The 20,830-nt window shown below is 32.6% G+C and overlaps 2 protein-coding genes across 2 annotated transcripts; both read left to right on the top strand.

Annotated features, from left to right (window-relative positions):
- Positions 1-986: 986 nt before the first annotated feature.
- LOC106719434 (integrin alpha-PS3) lies at positions 987-8,944 on the top strand. Its single transcript, XM_014513773.2, has 21 exons — positions 987-1,145; positions 1,503-1,636; positions 1,791-1,894; positions 2,178-2,292; positions 2,517-2,672; positions 2,846-2,956; positions 3,048-3,136; positions 3,310-3,534; positions 3,782-3,896; positions 4,079-4,252; positions 4,476-4,658; positions 4,740-4,864; positions 5,222-5,288; positions 5,688-5,835; positions 5,915-6,271; positions 6,547-6,631; positions 6,806-6,868; positions 6,946-7,072; positions 7,421-7,487; positions 7,623-7,740; positions 8,500-8,944. The coding sequence occupies exons 1-21, from the start codon at positions 994-996 to the stop codon at positions 8,641-8,643; spliced, it is 2,859 nt and encodes a 952-aa protein (XP_014369259.2). The 5' UTR covers positions 987-993; the 3' UTR covers positions 8,644-8,944.
- Positions 8,945-14,611: 5,667 nt separating this feature from the next.
- On the top strand, positions 14,612-20,170 carry LOC106719466 (excitatory amino acid transporter). The gene is made up of 9 exons (XM_014513812.2): positions 14,612-14,861; positions 15,280-15,613; positions 16,884-17,018; positions 18,102-18,310; positions 18,638-18,809; positions 19,018-19,212; positions 19,330-19,464; positions 19,728-19,833; positions 19,940-20,170. Exons 1-9 carry the CDS (start codon positions 14,681-14,683, stop codon positions 20,090-20,092), a joined length of 1,620 nt encoding a protein of 539 aa, XP_014369298.2. The 5' UTR covers positions 14,612-14,680; the 3' UTR covers positions 20,093-20,170.
- Positions 20,171-20,830: the final 660 nt, after the last annotated feature.

Raw genomic sequence — 20,830 nt, 5'->3', positions numbered from 1 at the left:
TTTTTGATTTGTTTATATTAATTAGCGACAAAAAATTCGAACATTGAAACAATTCGAACATCTTTTTAATTATTTTTTGATTAAAAATAATTTTATGCACTTTAATTAAATCATTTACGTTTTTCCGTTCGAGTAATTTTCTTAAATCTTACTTTTTACTAATATAAAAATGAGAAAGTTTACGTATGGATGGACTAACTCTCGCCCACGACTCCATCCGCGCAGAATTAAAAAACAACTTAATTAGTAGCCTATATGTTCTTCCAGACTAAGTTCTACATCTATGTCTTGCAGCGAGATCCGTTTAGTGGTTCAGTAGATACCTTCTAACAAAAATCCATCCATCCATCTAAGCAATCGCATTTGTAATAATTCGCATAGTAAGATGGATGGATGGATTTTTGTTAGTAGATATCTACAGAACCGCTAAATGGGTCTCGAAGAAATTTGACGTGAATGTAGAACATAGTCTGGAGGAAGACATAGGCGATTAATTAAGTTTTTTTAATCCCACACTGACAAAGTCGCGGACTATTTTATTTGATGTAAGAAACGTTACATAACGTGAGATATCTGAGGTCCAATTCAAATCCTCTTTCCCTTCCCAGCTCTTCTCTCTCATAAATTAATTATTATTTATGTAAATATAATGAAATGATATTTTAAAGCATAATTATTTCTTCAAACTTATGTTAAATATAAATGAGCTTTAACTATTTAATCTTATTCCAACTACTGATGATAATTAGTTCATATTAAATAATGATATCGTAGCAATAACAAATGACAATCTTATTGTAAGTTGCTCGCATTTATAGTGGTAAAGTAAATTAATACTTATAACTTCAGGTTTTAAGTTCACATTTGCTTAAAGCGAAATACCGGTAGATTTAAACTACACTTTGATTTCATACCAGTGTGCATTGTTATTTTATTGCAGCCGCTTGTATGTACATAATTATTTGTATTATTCTATATTTTTTATAAATAACAATGAACAAAGTAAATTCATGTGCATTTATATTTATTCTGAATGTGTTTTTTTGTGAGTGTAGTGTTATTTTTCATGAAGGCAGTAAAATAACTTATTTACCAGATGCCAATTCTAAGTATTTTGGTTATTCGGTTATGTTAAGTGAGATGGGGTAAGTGTTTTTGGTTAAAATTATTGATTTTCAATTGTTTCTGTAACTATTATTAAAATTATGAACCCATGAAGTAATTTTCATAAATAAAAAATGTTAAAGAACACTAAAACTTAAACGTTTTGTTTATTTGGAATAACTAACTACTACACAATATGTATATATCTATAATATATATAACATTCGCAACTACAATAAGTAAAAAGAAAGGAAAAAAAATAATAATAGTAGAATACAGTTAAGTTGAGATATAACAATGAATAATTTAAGAACGAATGTATTATGAGATACTACAGACTTAGGTTCAACTCATCTGCAATTTCAAAACAATATTTAATTGCTAAATTTAATTTTCAGCTTAATAGTGGGAGCTCCAAAAGCAGCCAGTAGAGATGGTAGGAATATATCACCAGGGTTGTTATTTAATTGTCAGCTGCAGAATTTGGACATTCGGAATTCAACATGTCGGCCGATCGGTCTTAACATAGATCGTGAGTATTTTCTTCATGTATATCTAAGCGTGAGTATTTACAGGCTTAAACCACAATAATATGACTCAAGCTCCCCTCCAAATTACGATTCTGTACTCCTCATAGTTAGTAAGCTTTTTCATTTAATACTTTGATCTGTTTTTATGTTTTACAGCTTATGGGAGTTATTTCGGAAAAGTTTTAATTCAGCGTGATTTCCTCAAAGATGATATGTGGTTTGGTGCGACCATTGCAAACGTGCCTAAAGGAAAACTAATGGTAAATCTTTGTACCCCTTTTCTAAGAATTTTATCGAACAAATGAACTTAATATTTGACAGTTACTCATCATGTTATTATGGAAAAGAAATGCATTAAAGATATTTTTCATCATAAATAATGTTCGAATTTCAACCAATTAGCTAGCACTCATTGTAATAATTCCGCATTTACCAAATTTTGTGATACAATATTTTTAATATTGACAAACAGATTACATGTTTAAAATCTTTTTATTACATCTACAATATTTACTTTGTGTTAAGTTGTGTCCTTATTTGTAGGCATGTGCTCCGAGATGGTCAACTCCATACAAAGACAAGCATATACTGGCAAATGGAGCATGCTATTTGCTATCGCAAACAAGAGGAATTGCTATGTTACCTTTAAAGGAAATGAGTAAGTGTATTTAAGCGTAATATGCAATATTTTTACAATACCTTTGTATAAAATTTTATCGGTTTTACCTTATAAAAGCATTTTCTACTTTTAAATATGGTAATTTCAAGTCTCAAATTATTATCAACTTATTTTCAAAGTATCAATAAAATGTCTAAAAAGCTAAGGCTACATTTGGTTGAACTATGTATTTAATTTAAACTAACCATTTCGTATTTAAATAGATCGACAGGCTTATAAAACAGATGGACACAGAAAGGAATTTGGGGACTATGGTACCCATTTAAACTTCTACGCCTATGGTCAAACTGGAATGTCAGTTAAGGTTACAGAGAGCAATTCAGTAATCATCGGGGCTCCTGGCTTACTACAATGGGCAGGTACAAACTTCCTAATAAATGTATACATTAATTTTATTATTTAAGCCGTTCAGTAGATTTTTAATTTGTTTATTTTAGTAAGTACACTATAAAATAATGATTGATTAAAATTTACCTTCTCGAAATAATACCACTTTCAGTTTGATTAACATTTTGCTATTATTTTTACGCAGGTGGTATAATTGATTACAAGTACGATTCAGATGAAGGTTCCATGTTTATTTCGAAACAACCTACAACAAATCCTTACTTCACGAAAGAAATTGGACCTGATGATTATTTTGGTAAGTTTAGAAGTCTGATAAAGTTTCTGCAATTTTATTAATGTAAATTAGATACTATCTTCAGTTTATATTTGAATTTATTTTACTCCAGGTTACAGTGTGGAATCAGGAATTTTCGGACCTGATAAGAAAACTTTATACGTAGGAGGAGCACCTCGATCAAAATCTAGCTATGGACAGGTAAAAAAATTAATTCATCAACGGCTAATTTGTTTTCGTGCTATCCAAGTGCTCTCAGTAATTTTGTTTAATACTTACCTGTTTTTGCTTTAAATAGACTAAACTAAGTTTATAATAGTAGAAAGTTATAAATCATATGAAATTTGAATGGAAGAACATTATGTTTGTTTAAGGTTCTCATATTTGAACCAGCTTACAGAGAATATACGCCTATAAAGGTGGTTAAAATCCTCCAAGGTCCACAACTTGGCTCTTATTTTGGCGCTAGTCTTTGCTGTATGGATATCAATGGAGATGGAATATTAGATCTTTTGGTGGGAGCACCAAACTTTTTTACCAAAGAAGGGGAACTGCGGTACGATCAAGGAGCTGTCTTTGTTTACTTAAACAGCTGGCAGGTATGTCAGTAGTGTGATGACCAAATCATTATGAACTTATTTTTTATACCAGAAAGTGGCAAAGGATCACTTCGACTTCTAAAATAGCATGTGACCGCTGGCCTATGACATCTGCTATAAGTTGAAAGATTGTAAATGCGTTTGCCTGCCTTTAATGAATAAAAAGGACATTTTTATTTCCTATACATTTTCTCTTCCTGCAAAATCCACAATGTCACGATAGAATCATTACAGTTTTATATTACAGGGTTCTAATTTCACATTACGTCTTGAAAGTTTTGTGTCGGGTTCTAATTTAAATGGAGCTAGATTTGGCAGTACAATGGCTGATATGGGAGACGTGAACGGAGATGGATACAATGGTAAATATAAAAATTGTCTCTTCGTTTAAATTTTATTTTCGTTTGTAAAAAATGAGTTTAGTTAAACTAAAACTAAATTAAAAGTTTAAACACGTTATCTAATGAAGTACATAAATTTTGAATACTCCGTCTTCTGAGGATGAGGCATTTTTTAACATGCATTTTCTTGGAATACTTTTCAGACGTCGCTATCGGAGCACCATGGGAAAACGATGGTCACGGTGCTGTATACATTTACAGAGGATGTGAAAGGGGAATCAACAGTCAATATATACAAAAGATAGTAGCTAAAGGTGCTCAGAGTTTCGGTATGTCAATCTCTAAAGGATTTGACGTCGATAATAACAACTGTAGTGGTAAGTGTCTTATGACCTTATAGATCATCATCTCCCTGTTCTTATGCCCCCCTAAATGGGGTCTTCGCACCAAGTTTTCGTCCTCCAGATCAATCATTCGTCATATAGATTGTCACTCTCTTCTCAATCAGTTCATCTTTCATAAAAACCATCGCTCTGTTCCTAGGCCTACCTTATAAAAAGACATGACTCTTTAAATTTAAATTTTCTTTGTATGTTACAGATTTAGCTGTTGGTGCAATTAACAGTGATACAGTTTACTTATACAGATGCGTGCCGACAATAGAAGTGTACGCCAGCATAAAAGTTCCAGATGCGATGAATATACCCCTCAATGCTACCAATTTTACAGCTATATTCTGCACTGAAGCCAAGGAGCAAATGAAATGGCCCCACGTTAAAACAGGTAACAGACTTAACAAGTCTGCGTACAGCAGTTAGTCCATTTTAAATTAAACTGGTAATAGCTTACATTATTATTTTTTAGTTTTAAATGCTTCAATTCAAGTGGATCCTGAAGGGGGCAGGGCATGGATATCAGGCGATGCAGATTACCAAGTTACTATAAAACCAGGCAACAAAGCATGTGAGGAGCAAACGGTACAAATTAAGGTACGTAATATTTGTCGTCAAGGATGTGCAACTTACCGTGGGTTTTTGAGACCGAAATCTCCGTTTAAAACATATTGTTATCTCTATTTTGTCAAAGATAATCACAAGGATGATGATATGCTTAATACAGAGATCTTGGTCTTAGAAACCCAAGGTTAGTGATGTGAGGTTTAATTATAAGAATCTTTATTTTTTTGAGTTGCATATCTAGTACTAAACTGACTAATGTACAAATGATAGATATAAACAAAATAAACTGTAACGCGGATTTGTAACTTGATCTCATGTAGAAGAAATAAATCAAAATTACTAATATAGTGAACACAATGATATTAAATCTATAAATTTCCATTACAGCCTACAGCGGACTTGTCAAAACCAATCACCATTAACTTTGAGTTGATTCATAGGATCGTATTAGAAGGTATTTTGTTAATTTAAGTATAAGTAGACTTATTAATTAGATCATCACTGGCTCAAGGATTAAGCATAAGGGAGGAAGACAGATTGCAATAACTTGTAATCTGCAGATCCTGAATACGAATGACGCCATGTATCAATGTGTTTTTCGAGTTTCGATTTACATATATCAGGTTTTATCAAGTGATACAACCTGAACACGTCTGCGAAGAAATTCAAAGATATGTGTGAAGTCAACCAACCAGAAGTGGGCCAGCGTAGTTGATTAAGACCTAGTCACACCTAACTTAGAGTAGGCATCGAGCCCCTCAGTGGGGACGTATACTGAGCTGATGATGATGATGATGATATAAGTCACTAATTCTGTCAGGATTTAATACATTATAATTAAGAACTGTTTCAGATGATTCACCTTTATTTTTGCGTAAAGAAGCAAGACTATCGGAAAATTCCAAATTGCATTCTTCATTTGCTATTCAGTTAAATAGAGAATGCGGCGAGGATCTCATTTGTAAGCCATTATTAGAAATGACATTAAAAGGATTAAGCAAGTATGTTATCAAAAGTTTTTTCACAAAACCTAACAATAATACCTATTCTAAATATAATAACTGAGTCAATTCCTTTCAGCCCATATATTCCAGGTTCAGATAACAAATTTGGTATAGAAGTAACTGTACTTAATATGGATGAACCAGCATACGGTGCTAAAGTTTATTTAACGTTACCATCTTTACCTAAAAGATTACCAAGCGCATGCGCATTAAAGAAACTGAACGTAACATGTGATGTACCAGCACCATTATATAGAAATGAATCAGTCACATGGGAAATTGAATTTGAATATACACAGAATAATTCATTGATTGATGAAATAAAAATCGAAGCAATACTAGAAGATCCACTTCATAGTAATAATGATAGTGATAGAGTTGTTAAAGATTTTACTATTGTTATTAAACCAGAAGCAAGTTTTAATATTACTGGGTAAATATTAAATTTATAGGTTTACATTTCAAGGTTGCATTTTGTATCGCTGTACACAATTTTCATTGGAAAAATGAGAAATCCAAAAGCAGGTTATCTGAAGCCATTCTTCTGTACTACTCATTTTATTTTCGACATTGGAGGATACTATTTTATAACTAACTATTTGGTTTATTGTCAGACTTCGGTAGTAAATTTGGCAATGTAATTTTTAAGTTTATTCATGACTATAAATTTAATGAATAATTAGTTATTAACGTAATGTTTTTTTACAGAACAGTGCAACCTAATAAAACGATTGCAGTGCCCAGAGATGGTCTCGCCAACGGTGATAGCGTGACTTTCGTACATTACTTTGAGGTGAATCACTTGCACCTATTCTCTGCTTAATGACTACTTAAAAAATCCTTAGTGTATATTTCTAGTATTTTATATTACAAATATAAAGGGACTTCAATGATAACTCTTACTCTGAGTATAGCAGTTGTTATTACATTTTTTTTTACATTTTAAATACTTACCTTATTTCAACAGATAAAAAATTTGGGACCTTCGGACTGGTACAATTTAACGGCTATTTTATTAATTCCAGATAAGGTAAGTTAATTTATAGAATGTCTTTGTTTTATTTTTTGATAATTATATATGAAACTATTTTAATTGTAATTTTGCAGACGAATCTATCGAACAAGATAGATGGATGCGATAATGACAATTACAGCCTTCAGTGCTCTTGGTCTCTATCCGCAAGAGCCTCCAAAACAATCGCTCTAACTTACAAATTCAACTTAAGTTTACATGGTACGTTGTTTGTTTTAACTATAAAAGCAGATATATATTATTACACTAGCTTTTACCCGCGACTCCGTCCGCGCGGAATAAAAAGTAGAAAACGGGGTAAAATTTATCCTATGTCCTATTCCTGGTTCTAATCTACCTGCCCACCAATTTTCAGTCAAATCGATTCAGCCGTTCTTGAGTTATAAATAGTGTAACTAACACGACTTTCTTATATATATATATAGATAGATGTATCTTAAAGAAGCTTTAATGACTTTTTGTTTTCTAGCTAAAAGATCATTTTTAAAACTAAATTAGTTACCAAAGTCATTAATTTGTACTGCTCAGAATTTGTGTAATTTGTTTTAGGCGATTACTTAGAAGAACTTACAATGTTCAATGCAACATCAACAATCATTTTAAAGGACCAAAATACGTAAGTATAAAAAACTTAATAAACTTTGAGATGCACATGTATATGGATGGATGGATGGATAAATAGATGGATGTTTGTTATTAGGCATCACCAAAACGGCTTAACGGTTCAATGATTCATTATTGGTATTTATAGAAATTCTTCAGTGGTGACGACGCTAGTTTTGGATCCGCCAACACCACTCTGGCCTTTGATAGTAGGAATCGTGGCTGGAGTTTTGACACTAGCAGCAGCAGTCTACGGTCTGTACAAGGTAAAAACGAACCTATAATTATAAGCGTAAAGTTTTTTGTTGCTCAACCGTAAACGATTTAACATCTTAACCGGTTTATAAAAAAATACGTTTATACTTATCTAAAAAAAAAAGGACTGAGATGAGAAAGGCACCTTCCGCGAATAAAATCTCCCCGAACCCGTGGAATAGATTCGTTTTTTTTTACCGAATCACTCAAAAACTTTGTTTAATAAATAATTAGTACTTTTTTACTTTCACGCGGAAGAAGTCGCGAGCAATAGCTAGTAATTTAATAAAATGTTTTTAGTATAATATATGAATGAATTTTAACAACATAGATGTATATCTATTGATTCGAGTGTTAATACTACGTTGTCACGTTTTAAACTCATCATCATCATCTCCTTGACCTTGTCCCACCTACGTAGGGTCGGTGCACCAGATTTCCGACCTCCAAATCAATCTGTCTGCCGTCATCTCCATTGTCACCCCTTTCTTGATCATATCACCTTTCATGAAATCCATCCATCTATTCCTAGGCCTTCCTCTACCGGTGTACCCCTCCACACTCATATTTAACGTTCTCTTTGCCACAAGCGATTCTTCCCTCCTCATAACATACCACGCTAACCTATTCTCAATTTTTCTATTTTTTACCTCCCAAATAATCCCAAGTTGGGTTGGCGACAGGTAGGCTGCCGGCTGCAAAAACTAAGCCAAATCATTAAGGATTTCTGAGACTCACGTATTAAACTAATTCTAACAATTTATTTCCAGCTTAATTTCTTTGAAAGAAAAAAGCGTGATGACATGAAACGTTTGCAAGAAGAAATAGACAGTTGCAGTTCACTTGGGGAGTTGAATCCAGATGGAAATGACGCTTGTACACAAGATGTACAACTCTCTGACGATTCTGACTGAACAAACAATATACAGTGATACGAGAATTCTAAAGGATATGAAAGTGAAGTGACATCGATAAAGGAAAGGATGATTTTTACAGTATAACTCCTCTCTATGACAACGAATCTGCAATATGCTCGTATTTTGAAAATAACATGGATAAGTATTCCTTTAGGAAGAGTTTGTAAAATTCATATTCAGGACGTACAAAATACGTCTTATTTACCTTAATGTTATGTATTTCAGATCTCAAAATAATATTTATGTACATAGTCTTAAATCTTTTACCAATGAATTTATATCAATAAATTATAACTTGATAAGAATCAGGAAATTAATAAATAATTATGAAATATACTTTTTTCTTTTATCTTTTTTTTATCAGGAAAACAAAGGAATGTATGTACATAAGTAACCTAGTAGAAAACATATGTATATCATCGCTCGAATTAAAAAGTAAAAAAAAAAAACACTTTTAAATATAATAGATTTTTTCCTTTTAAATAGTTATCGGTTATAAATAAAACCTAATTAAAACTCTCAAACCTTTTCGGAATTACAAGAAGAAATTGCGAAAGTCGACCCAAGGGTCCTATTACAAATATATGCATATTTTTCAACTTAATAGGGGTAAAAAATAACAAAAGAAATCAGGAAAATGGGCCTACAGCGGGGTTATTACCACTCCCTATTACGTCAAGGGAATTAGAAGCCGTTTTAGACGCCATTTTTTGCTGGGTTTTTATAAAATTGAATTGGTCTTTAGAGATATTTAGTCTCGTCGTTAAGAACGAAATCATCGACCATTTTGTTACAAAATTAATAAAAAAAAATAATAATTAGTAGATAGGAATTGTATCTAAGGATTTTACGTAAGAAATGATTTTTACGGTCCATACAAAATAATCCAGTACCCTTGCCCTTTCCATCATTTTATTAAGAAAAAGACAGAATAGAGAAGTTGATTTGGTGGGGGAAAGAATGCATATGAAGGGGAAATACATTTTATTCTGTATACAGCTAAAAGTTCTATATTCATTAAAGCATAGCAACGCATCAGCAACCTTTAAACCTATTACAAGAGTACTTGATTAACGTTCACTTCTATATCAAATGGCCAATTGCTCGTTTCCATCTTCTACTTGAAATAAGAGAAGACTATGTTCCCTTGCAGACTGTAAATGTCCAGAAACATGCTTCATCATTTTATAGTACAATTTATGTTATTCTGTAGATGGAACATTAATATTATGATACGTCATGTACTGGTATCACAGGGGAGCATTATAAATGAAAGGAAATGAGACGTCAACCAAACTGCATATGCAGCTATCCAATTGACTGGGGTCCTTGTGATATATTCTGCAATATCAAAATTCTATTTTTCAGTTTTTTTGGTATACATTTGTAAGCAATAGTTTAAAATTTATGTAAAAGAAAAAGTGTCTGCTTTTGTAATATTTATTTAAATGAAAATCACAAAAATTAATTGGATGTAAGTAAATGTTTAAGTGATAATGAAAAAGTAAATTTGGGTAAAAATTGCAGAATGGTACATCTTCGATTATTGGTTGTTCGGAACAAATTTGATACAACGTATTTTGTCGTTACAATTTTGTGTACTCGTATGTAACAGTTTGTGAAAAATGTGATTACAAATTTCTTTTTGTTATATGTATTTTGTGTTTTTTTTAGTTATATAAAACTGTGAATTTGTGTTATATTTATTACAAAATCATATTGATATTGTAAAGGTAAATAATATTTTAAATATTTTATATTTTTAAATCGTACAATGAATGAATAAGGAATATGTTTGTTCGTTTAAAAAATCTAAACGCTGGGCGATTTAAATTAAAAAGCGCGTTATTTTCGTAGAGATAAAATGAATAACGCATAAGCTCAAATAAGCTGGGAAACGCTTAGCACTGTGACACATGAACCTCAACATTGTTAAATATAATTTAAAGAAAAAAGAAACTTTTTAGGTTAAAGAAAAATTAATTAAGAAATGCATTTACGTAGCTTTATTCATTTAATCAATTTATATAAATTCATTCCCTTAAATCTTACTAATATTATAAATGCGAATGTTTAGATGGATGGATGAATGGATGGATGGACGTTTGTTTGAAGATATCTTCAGAACGGCTGTATGCTATCGTTGAAATTAGACATAGTTAGAACACATGAAGCTAGTAGGACAATAATTTACACTACACAGAATAACATTTCATTTTGAACCTAGTAGCGACATCTGTGTTAAAAACTGAAAACGACTGAAAAGAACTTGATTAGGTTTAAAACATGTTTCTTTTAAATCCCGATAGATGGCAGTGTCTTAAACATTTACTAGGAAAATAATTTTAGGTTGTCAATGTGTTTTTGTTTGAACTAAAGGTATAACCCATTATAACCCATTGTTCGAAATTCAAAATCGATTTTTTTTTTCAATTCTTGAAACAAAAAAAAATGGAAGTTGTGCTATTGGTTTTCAGAGAAAATTCCATAAATAAAATTTTTGAAACAAATTTAATATATTTTACGATTGTTAGATATTATATCATTAAATTAATACGTAATGCGAATACTTTGTACCCTTTTTAAAGGAAATAGCTCAAACGGATGAACTTTAAATTTTACATAGTTTAAGTCAAGGGGAACTGCATAAAGATATATTCAAATCTGATAAAAAGTCTTTGTTACGAATGATGGTCGCTTTTCGACCAATGAGCTACCACTAGTTACTATTTTATACTTTAAGCCAAAGAGACGGGGATGGCGATATGTTTTATATAGAGAATTTGGTTTCAGAAACCCACGGTTAATGTTTAGTTGCTTTATTTTATTGTTTGCTTGATTTTCTTTTCGTGTACAATGGACTGTGATCGTTAAAACAAAAACATACAGTTCTCTGTTTTTTTTTTTTTTTTTTTGAGGAGAGTGAATGAGATGGTAATACAATGTAATACAATATCAACAGTAGGAATCTACAGTAATTGAGGAAATGAGGTGCGCCTGCGATCGCGCCCTATAATAAAACTTTGATAAATAATAGAAGTCGATTGAAATAACCTTGATCACGAGATGCAGTCCGAATGCAGTTGGCAGTCGCCCTCATACCAAGACAACGTGGCAGTTGTATAAAAATAAAAAAGAATATAATTGGTCGGTTTAGGCACGTTTGAATTTAGAACTGTCAAAATTATTTTAGTGATAGCCAGTATTTGTGTTGAATTTTTTTTAAATAAAAAATAGTAATAGAATTCTTGGATGATATTTGTGATTATATGTGATCAATATATTTTTATTTTATAAAGAGTTCATAAAAATATATCAAAATTAAACATAGCAAAGGTAAGTTGGATCAAGACTTTTTAATTTGTCGATAATTTTACTCAAAGCAACAATAGTTATCATACATTTTAAATCCAATTAAAATTTGGTTAAAATATTGAACTTTGTTATTTTGAGTACCTTAACTTCTGTATAATTGCTTATTGTTAAGTTATTCAAGCTAACATAAGTTAAATGTCGTTCTTTATTGAAATCATTTATGAATGATTTCGCATCGTCGGGATCATTAAACGAAGAGACAAAAGGACGTTGACCTCCACTTGTAAACCGTGTACGGAAGAGAAATGCATCCTTTAGTGTGGGTTTACACTGTCGCAATACTTATAAAAACACATTATCATCATACTTATTGTCTTTGAGAAAACAAAGACAATAATGTTAATTCAAGTGTTATGTTTCGAATTCAACCGTTAGCATAGCAACTTACTCACTTTACAATTGCTAATTTTAAGTTAAATATATAAAACCATTCTTAATGTGTGCTTCGTCTTTTCTTATCAAAATACATCAGCAATTGCATATGCGTTGCCTACCTTTAATCGACAGAGGAGGTGACGCACAGAAAGAGAATATTCTATCCTTTCTTGTATAAAAAGATAGATATATGCTATCGCGGACTTTTATTTAGAACATTTAAAGAGCTACAATTCGCCATGCATCATTTTTTTGTAGGTCTTATAGTTTAGCCTACGTAAGCGCTGAAAGCAAAAATGTCCCTAATTTTCTCAATAAATTTTGAAGCCATATTCAAAATCTATTAGTCTTCTAGTTATTTAAAAACAAAAAAATGGGACCCATCTGCAAGCACTTCCTTTCGATTAAAATAATTTTTATCAAAATCGGACCACCAGGGGCGGAGATTCGCAGTAACACACATAAAAAAAAATTCAGTCGAATTGATAACCTCCTTCTTTTTAAAGTCGGCTAAAAAAGGTTGGAAAGTGGAAGAGGACTCCGACATCACACTCATCAGGTGAAACGCGGAATTACTTCCACTTCACGCAATCTTCTGTGTCGTTGTGGTATTGTACCTGTACCGGAACACTTTAAACTTAGATTACAATATATTTCTCACGTGTTAAGATTACTGAGGTGTTATGTAATTTTCAGATAAAATATTTGATAACTTGGCTTATAGATTCGCCACCTGCCGTATAAATCATACGACTATAAGGTTCAAAATCCGCTTTCATATTGTCCCACTCTTCCCTGAGATAGAACACTTTATTGCCAAGCAATTGAAATTACCAATCTTTATTTTATATTTCACAATAAATTAAGTAAACGAAAACATCTAAAACTGCTCATGTTAATGCTGTAAATAAAGTTTAAATTCTTTTTTTTAGATGTACAGAAAGAGAATATTACTCTTTCATTTGCGTCCTCTCCTCCGTCAAATTCACTTTACCTTCCCACCCTTTGCTTATTAATAAAGAGTGAGAAGGGAAAGAGGACTAAAATAAGGCCTTCATCACCAAAGTGAAGAGTGTCGTCTGTGTAGTCGTGGTTATGCACCGGTCGAGCCCTATTCGTACAACAGACGTTGTTGTCGCTACTATTCTTTTATACTTCCTATAGAATTATACCGGAAGCAGTAAAAAAACTTTTTTAAAACCACGTTGTCGTCCGTAATATAAGCGGTCAAAGGGTTGAAACACCTGTTTAACTAAACAGTTACTAGCTGTATTTTATTTTTAGTTATATAGTTAATGTTTGGTTTGATATTACAATTTAAAAATTATCTTATCTTTTGTTTAAATGTGCAATTTTTATGGTAATGTTATTTAATAGTATATTGTAATTTCAACAACGTAACTGAACACTCGTATTACCAACAAGAAAGACACGAAGTTAAACTGTGAAAATATTGTTATAAAGTAAATCGAATCTAAATTCTACAGACATATACAAAGGTATTTTTTTTGTATTATATTTTTAAACAATTTATAAAGCTTAGTTATGTATTATAGTTATTAGAACTGTATTAAATTAAATTATGTTTTAATTTAATTTAAATACCTATCAGGTCATAATGTTGCACTTAGTCTAAGACACTGAACATCATCTGATCAAACAAATATGAACCTTAAAATAACAGAATAAGGTTTAAACAGCTAGATGTGTAAAAAGTCTTTATATATTTGTCATAAGTCTTGTGAGGTTAACCTTTGACGTATTATTTCTATTTATATGCAATTGGTGACGTTTTATATAATCCCCTCCACGTACGTCGCTTTAAATAGAAAAAGAGAATAGGTTAAGCGTAGTTTTATAGTCACATATTCTGTTTATAGGTTATTTTAACCAAACATTGCAATAATCAATGGTTGCGCGCGCAAATTCAAATATGGCTTCCGTTTGCCCATCGAATTGCACGTACTTGTTTCCTAGTTTCGCGCGATCCATCGCTTTGTTTCAACGTGTCATTTTATAAATTTCAGTAGATAACACCGCGTTGTATAAACTACAACAGGTTTATGTATTAAAAAAAAACTTAAATTGAAATCGTTTTAAGTCACAACAGTCGATTTTATTTTACATAGTAAAGATATAGATGAATAAATAAATAAACACATTAAATTTGAAGAGGATAGATTACGGTTTCATTTTTAATAAAACAAATCGTTTTTCAAATTGAAATTAAGGCTGAGTTTTTACCAGATCAAGGATCTGGCTTTTAAGTACGAATTACCAAGTTATGGAGAAAGGTGCGCGCCTTTCAGAATATCTTTTTGCAACGATGGGCTCGGGAGACCGAGGGCCGAAGACAACAGAAGACCGGTGTGCATCCGTCGAGCCAACCGGCCTCAGGAAATGTCTGGTAGACAATGCTATGCTGGTCGTTACATTAATTGGAGTTATTGCTGGCATTACAATCGGTAAGTCAATGCATGTCTTTTATTAAAATGTATGATAATCACTTAATCGCCTCTATATTTCAAGAAATAATATTTTAATTATCAACTTCAATTAATTCGAAAAGAAAAATATACGCCGTGCCAATAAAGCCACAACAAGTGTAGTAATCGTAGAATATAAATGTGTACATTAAAATTCAGAACTTATTTGGGAAGGTAAACATCGAGTTTATTATTTTATAGCTAAAGACACTCGCGCTATCGTAAATTTTAAACCATTTGAGGCAATTACTTGGTTTAAATTTTGAACAATACAGCCATACTCAGAGTAGTTAAGACGCCCCTAAGGCCTTAGTGTAGGTTTTGTATGATAAATCTAAGCTTAGCTATTTTAGGATCCTTTTTACGGCAATTGAACCGTGTTTATTTACGCCCGCAGGTTTCGGACTTCGACCGTATCATTTGGGGCCGGATATGTTGATGATAATATCTTATCCGGGTGAAATCTTCATGAGATTACTGAAGCTGATGATTCTACCTTTAATTATAGCCAGTTTGATAGCTGGCTCGGCGAGTTTGAATGCGAAGATGAGTGGAAAGATCGCTGTTCGGACTCTCTTGTACTTCATCCTAACATCTCTGTTTAATGCCTTCCTGGGTATTCTATTGGCGGTGTTGATACATCCGGGTGAACCGGAACTACGAGATCAGACCAATGGGGTGCAGGATAAACGAGATCATAGCATCTTGGACAGCTTCTTTGATATTGGTCGGTGAGTTATTCATTTATGTACTCAAAGTAATTTTACATATTGTCAATAGACGGGACATCTTACTAATATTATAAATGCGAATGTTTAGATGGATGGATGGATGTTTGTTTGAAGGTATCTCGGAACGACTGAACAGATCTTGATGAAATTTGGTACAGATGTAGAACATAGTCTGGAAGAACACATAGGCTACTTATTAAGTTTTTTCTTAATTCCGCACGGACGGAGTCGTGGGCGACAGCTAGTTACAAATAAAATCGTATGCCCAGGAAGATGTACAATCGGTACAGTGTGACAGATAATTAACGATTATGTTTAAAATAATTAAAGGAAAGAGCTCGTAATGTCTACTTCAGCGTCATAAAATTTGTAAAGGATAATTATATTTATCTTTCGCTTAGTAACTGTTTGATTTTATTTAATGCAATCGTTACATAGTTTTTAAATATGATGAACTAAACAGAAAAACTAATCAAGTGTTCGTAATCATCCGCGCCGAAACACCTGTGTTATAACAAGTGGTATGAGGTGGTATGAGTTCTAGAGTTCCTAGGATTAATAACAATAAAGCAGTAGAACAAGAGTACAAATGAAATGTTAAATTACACTGTACTGTAAAAGAAATAAATGACTGTGTTTAAGATGCATATTACACAATCATTTATTTATTTATTTGAATAAAATTGTTATCCATGCTGCAATTGTTTACTGCTGCAATAGGGATTTGAGAAGAATTACTTCAAATAATGATTTGTATAAGATAAGAAATGATAAGCAATTTGAAGGTGACCAACAAGTGAGTTGTGTAAAATCATACGAGAATAAAGTTCGTTCCTTACTATGGGTTTTCACTAAACTGAATGTTTTGACACATATCACTTTTTTTTAAAAGAAAACGTATATTCAAACAAGGATATCTGAACCGGTGAGAGAGGCTGCTATGGCGGTTAGTTTTTTTCAGAATATAAAACCTACTTATATGTAGAAAATAACTAAAAAAGTACATAACGCTTATAATTTAGTTTCAGACCAGACCATCGGTTCAGATGTTCTGATAGTCTTGTCGGTCTATATGTGTCAAAACAAGTGTCACCACAGTTTAAAACAGATGCCATCGTTGCATGTTGCGATTTCTTTAAGTAATATTATTTTCTCACTGTTCACTCCCAATCGGTTTCCCGAAAATTCTAAATATAAATATATATTTTGTTATGATTGTAACCGTAATAAATATAGTTTAATTTGTAATAAATATTTTAATTTATTTCAGTAATATATTTCCGGACAACATAGTGCAAGCTACATTCCAACAATCTCACACCGTGTACCGGCCGGCGACATTAATTGCCAGCAATATAACTGGCAACGACACAGTTCCAGTCCTCGTCAGAGTTGTAACTGAAAGGTAACGTTTTGCCGCATCATCTATATCTATATATATAAAAGAAAGTCGTGTTAGTTACACTATTTATAACTCAAAAACGGCTGAATCGATTTGACTGAAAATTGGTGGGCAGGTAGCTTAGAACCAGGAAACGGACATAGGATAATTTTTACCCCGTTTTCTATTTTTTATTCCGCGCGGACGGAGTCGCGGGTAAAAGCTAGTATTATATATTAGCAAACATTCTAACACTGAGTTCACATTGCCGAAACATTTTTTTTCTAAATAATTGTAATAATCATTCCTTTTTTATTTGTCAATTTTTTTGACAATATACATTGAAATTGAATTCATATCTTACTAATCCTAATTCTTCCTTCTTACTAATGGATAGATGTTTGTTGGAAAGTATCTCCATAACGGGTCAACCGATCTCGATAATTTTTTTCATAGAACATAGTCTGGAAGAACACATAAGCTACTTATGAATTACTTTTTTAATCCCGCGCGGAAGAACATGCAAGAAAAAACTAGTTCTTTTATAACTTCTTTGTCTCTTCTATTAGTTTAATGATAGAACTATATATGTATCACTAGCTTTTACCCACGACTCCGTTCACGCGGAATAAAAAATAGAAAACAGGGTAAAAATTATCCTATGTCCGTTTCCTGGTTCTAAGCTACCAGCCCACCAATTTTCAGTCAAATCGATTCAGCCGTTCTTGAGTTATAAATAGTGTAACTAACACGACTTTCTTTTGTATATATAGACTAGCTTTTACCCGCGACTCCGTCCGCGCGGAATAAAAAATAGAAAACGGGTTAAAAATTATCCTATGTCCGTTTCCTGGTTCTAAGCTACCTGCCCGCCAATTTTCAGTCAAATCGATTCAGCCGTTCTTGAGTTATAAATAGTGTAACTAACACAACTTTCTTTTATATATATAGATATCGATGCTGGAAAGCATAAACGCTGTAACCCTGTAAGGGTTGCTATAAGGGTTACAGCGTTTATGCTTTCCAGCGTCGATATATAGATTATAAAACTAAGTTTCGAGGGAAATATCATTCTTTAACTATATTTTTTGTTAACACTATTTTCAGGGCAGGTACCAACACTTTAGGGTTGGTGTTTTTTTGTTTGGTCTTCGGCAGTGTCCTCGGAAGTCTAGGGCCCAAGGGTCAGGTGGTGATTACTTTCTTCCAAGCGATCTTCGAAGTAACAATGAAGATGGTGACAGCTGTGATGTGGTTCACTCCTGTGGGAGTCAGCAGTATAATCGCTGGCAAAATATTGGGCGTTAGTAACGTTGGTAAAGTATTAAAATTTGTTTTAAACATATTGTTTCATAAATTAAAATATAAATTGGAGAGGGTCCTTAAAAAGTTAAGTGAGCAAATTTCCTAGTTTATTTCATCCGGCGTTGACCTTCTTATATCAAAAGGTTCTTTTCATTGTCTACATTTTTACAATTTCTAAAAAATAAAAATTTATTGAAGAGGAAACAAGCTTGTCAAGACAATTTTATAAATAACACAAATACATACATACAAGAGGGAGTGTTAGAGAAAGATGAGAGTTGAATTGCTTAAATTCACAATTATAGTTCTCGTCTTCTAAGATAAACATTTTTCAACAGTCCAAATGTTATCCCAGCTGGCGTGGTTCATAATGACGGTGACGATCGGCGTGTTTCTGTACCAACTGGTCATCATGCAGCTGATATACTTTGCGTTCCTGCGCCGGAACCCCTACAAGTTCTACCTCGGCTTGTCGGATGCGATGCTGACGGCTGCAGCCACCGCTTCAGCGTAAGAATTCTTTCCAAGAAATAATCTAAGTACGACTGATCGTGATGTTATTAGCGTCAGTTTCGCAGGACTTAAGTACATATGTCTCGAAGCCATAGATGGAGACGTAATAAGCTGATGACACAACTGATCCTGTACTTCAAGTGGTAAAGAACATCTTATTGCTTTTTAATAGTTATATATTTTAGAAATCATATTTTTATTTCAGAGCTGCAGCTCTACCAGTAACCTTCCGTAGTATGGAAGGTCGGCTGCAAGTAGATCCGCGTATCACCCGATTCGTGCTGCCTATTGGCTGTAACATAAACATGGACGGCACCGCGCTGTTCCTTTCCGTATCCAGTCTCTTTATATGTCAGATGAATGACATGGATCTTGGTTTTCCCCAATATGCTGCTATACTGTAAGTATTAATTTTAGTAGAATACACTTAATTCCTATTTTTTTTTTATTGTTTACTGAATATTGAAAAGTTTAAATTGATCTATGGTGTCTTAGCTACTAGCATATGTTTTTATAGCTTATCGGCTACCGCAGCATCGTTGTCGTCCGCGTCGGTGCCTTCAGCAGCGATGGTGCTGCTGCTGGTCGTGCTGGCCACGGTTGACGCACCCACGCAGGACGTCTCTCTACTCTTTGCCGTAGACTGGCTTGTGTGAGTTTTATACTACGATATTGCGTTTAATAGTTGGCTTGTGCAAGTTACATGTTTACCTATTAATTGTTAGTTGCACTATCTATGAACTTATTGTGGTATGGGCTTTTCGTAGCCAAAATAATATTCTCAAATAGTGTTATATATAGTGTATTACATATACAAGGAGTGCGTCTGAAATTTTATGAATATCGACAATGTTGTTTCGACAATACTAGAGGACTTTTATTTCAACTTATGCATTTTTAATATTATATACACAGAGATCGTATCCGCACTACTAACAACATGCTGGGTGATTGCTATGCTGCAGCCGTCGTAGAGCATCTCTCGAAGAAGGAGCTCATGGCCTGTGATTCAGCTTTGACGGTCAGTATTTGGTTTTGTTTAGAATATTTGACTGCTTGAGTATAGACTAATTCTACTTCTAACTAAAGCACTTCTAATCTAATCTAAAATTCTTATTTCGTTCCAGGAACCAACAGAATCTAACGGCTTGCTGCAAACCTCAAATACAGAAGTGGACCTGGAGATCATAACTTCTGGGAATAAATCTATAGCATCTGATGATGTCATCATCGATATGCATTTAAGGAAGAATTCCACTGCATCTAACAATAAAGCTTAAGGGTCTTTTAAATGTTATTTAGTGAGTAAAATTTTTAGTAATCATTTTACTTATACGAAATATCAATTTTCCATAGGAATCTAGAACTTAGCAAATATGCGATGTTAACTCTCCATGTATGTATATGAACAACTAGATCACTAAACTTGATTTATTAGATTTGTTGGTTTTTAAATTAACATTCTTAAAATTCAATGATACCTGTTTAGTTTCTTTTATCGTAGAGATCTTTCCATTAGTAGATATTTTGGTTGTGATGGTTAGAAAATATTTTACTTCTTTTTTACCTTTTGCTTTTACCGATTATTTTGTATTGCATTTATAGTAAAAGTCTAAAGGTCAATTACAACAGACAAGGCGTTTGGATTTTATGTTTTGTTAGTTGCAATCTTTTTTGCTTTTTCTTTCTTAATTTAATGTTTGTGTTTAGCTTCTTAAATGAAACTAAATTTAATTTAATTTGTATTACCTTTTCATTATTGATTGTTTTCTTTTTCATTTCACTATATTTTATTTTTAAGTTTAATAATTATGAAATTAATTACAGATTAACATTTGTGTTAAGTTTATATGAGGAGTGTCGTAACAAAAATCCATAAATCACATTCATCCACAATCACAACATAGACGAGAACAACCTGTATCATAAAAAAATTCAAAATGTTAGTTTTTTTTTGCGAACGATCGGCGGAAACACCAAAGTGTGCATCGACGCCCATGGACATCCGCAACACTAGA

Source organism: Papilio machaon, chromosome 7 (assembly GCF_912999745.1).
Source record: "Papilio machaon chromosome 7, ilPapMach1.1, whole genome shotgun sequence".
NCBI classification, from domain to species: domain Eukaryota; kingdom Metazoa; phylum Arthropoda; class Insecta; order Lepidoptera; family Papilionidae; genus Papilio; species Papilio machaon.
Note: the sequence above shows the minus strand (reverse complement) of the source record. Positions and strands in the feature narration are given on the sequence as shown.

Coding starts and splice junctions, on each gene's coding strand:
- LOC106719434 (XM_014513773.2), top strand. CDS start 994: ATGAACAAAGTAAATTCATGTGCATTTATATTTATTCTGAATGTGTTT. Junction 1,637..1,790: donor GATCGGTCTTAACATAGATC/GTGAGTATTTTC, acceptor TATGTTTTACAG/CTTATGGGAGTTATTTCGGA. Junction 4,865..5,221: donor AGCAAACGGTACAAATTAAG/GTACGTAATATT, acceptor TTTCCATTACAG/CCTACAGCGGACTTGTCAAA.
- LOC106719466 (XM_014513812.2), top strand. CDS start 14,681: ATGGAGAAAGGTGCGCGCCTTTCAGAATATCTTTTTGCAACGATGGGC. Junction 15,614..16,883: donor AGCTTCTTTGATATTGGTCG/GTGAGTTATTCA, acceptor AATTTATTTCAG/TAATATATTTCCGGACAACA. Junction 19,465..19,727: donor TTTGCCGTAGACTGGCTTGT/GTGAGTTTTATA, acceptor TTATATACACAG/AGATCGTATCCGCACTACTA.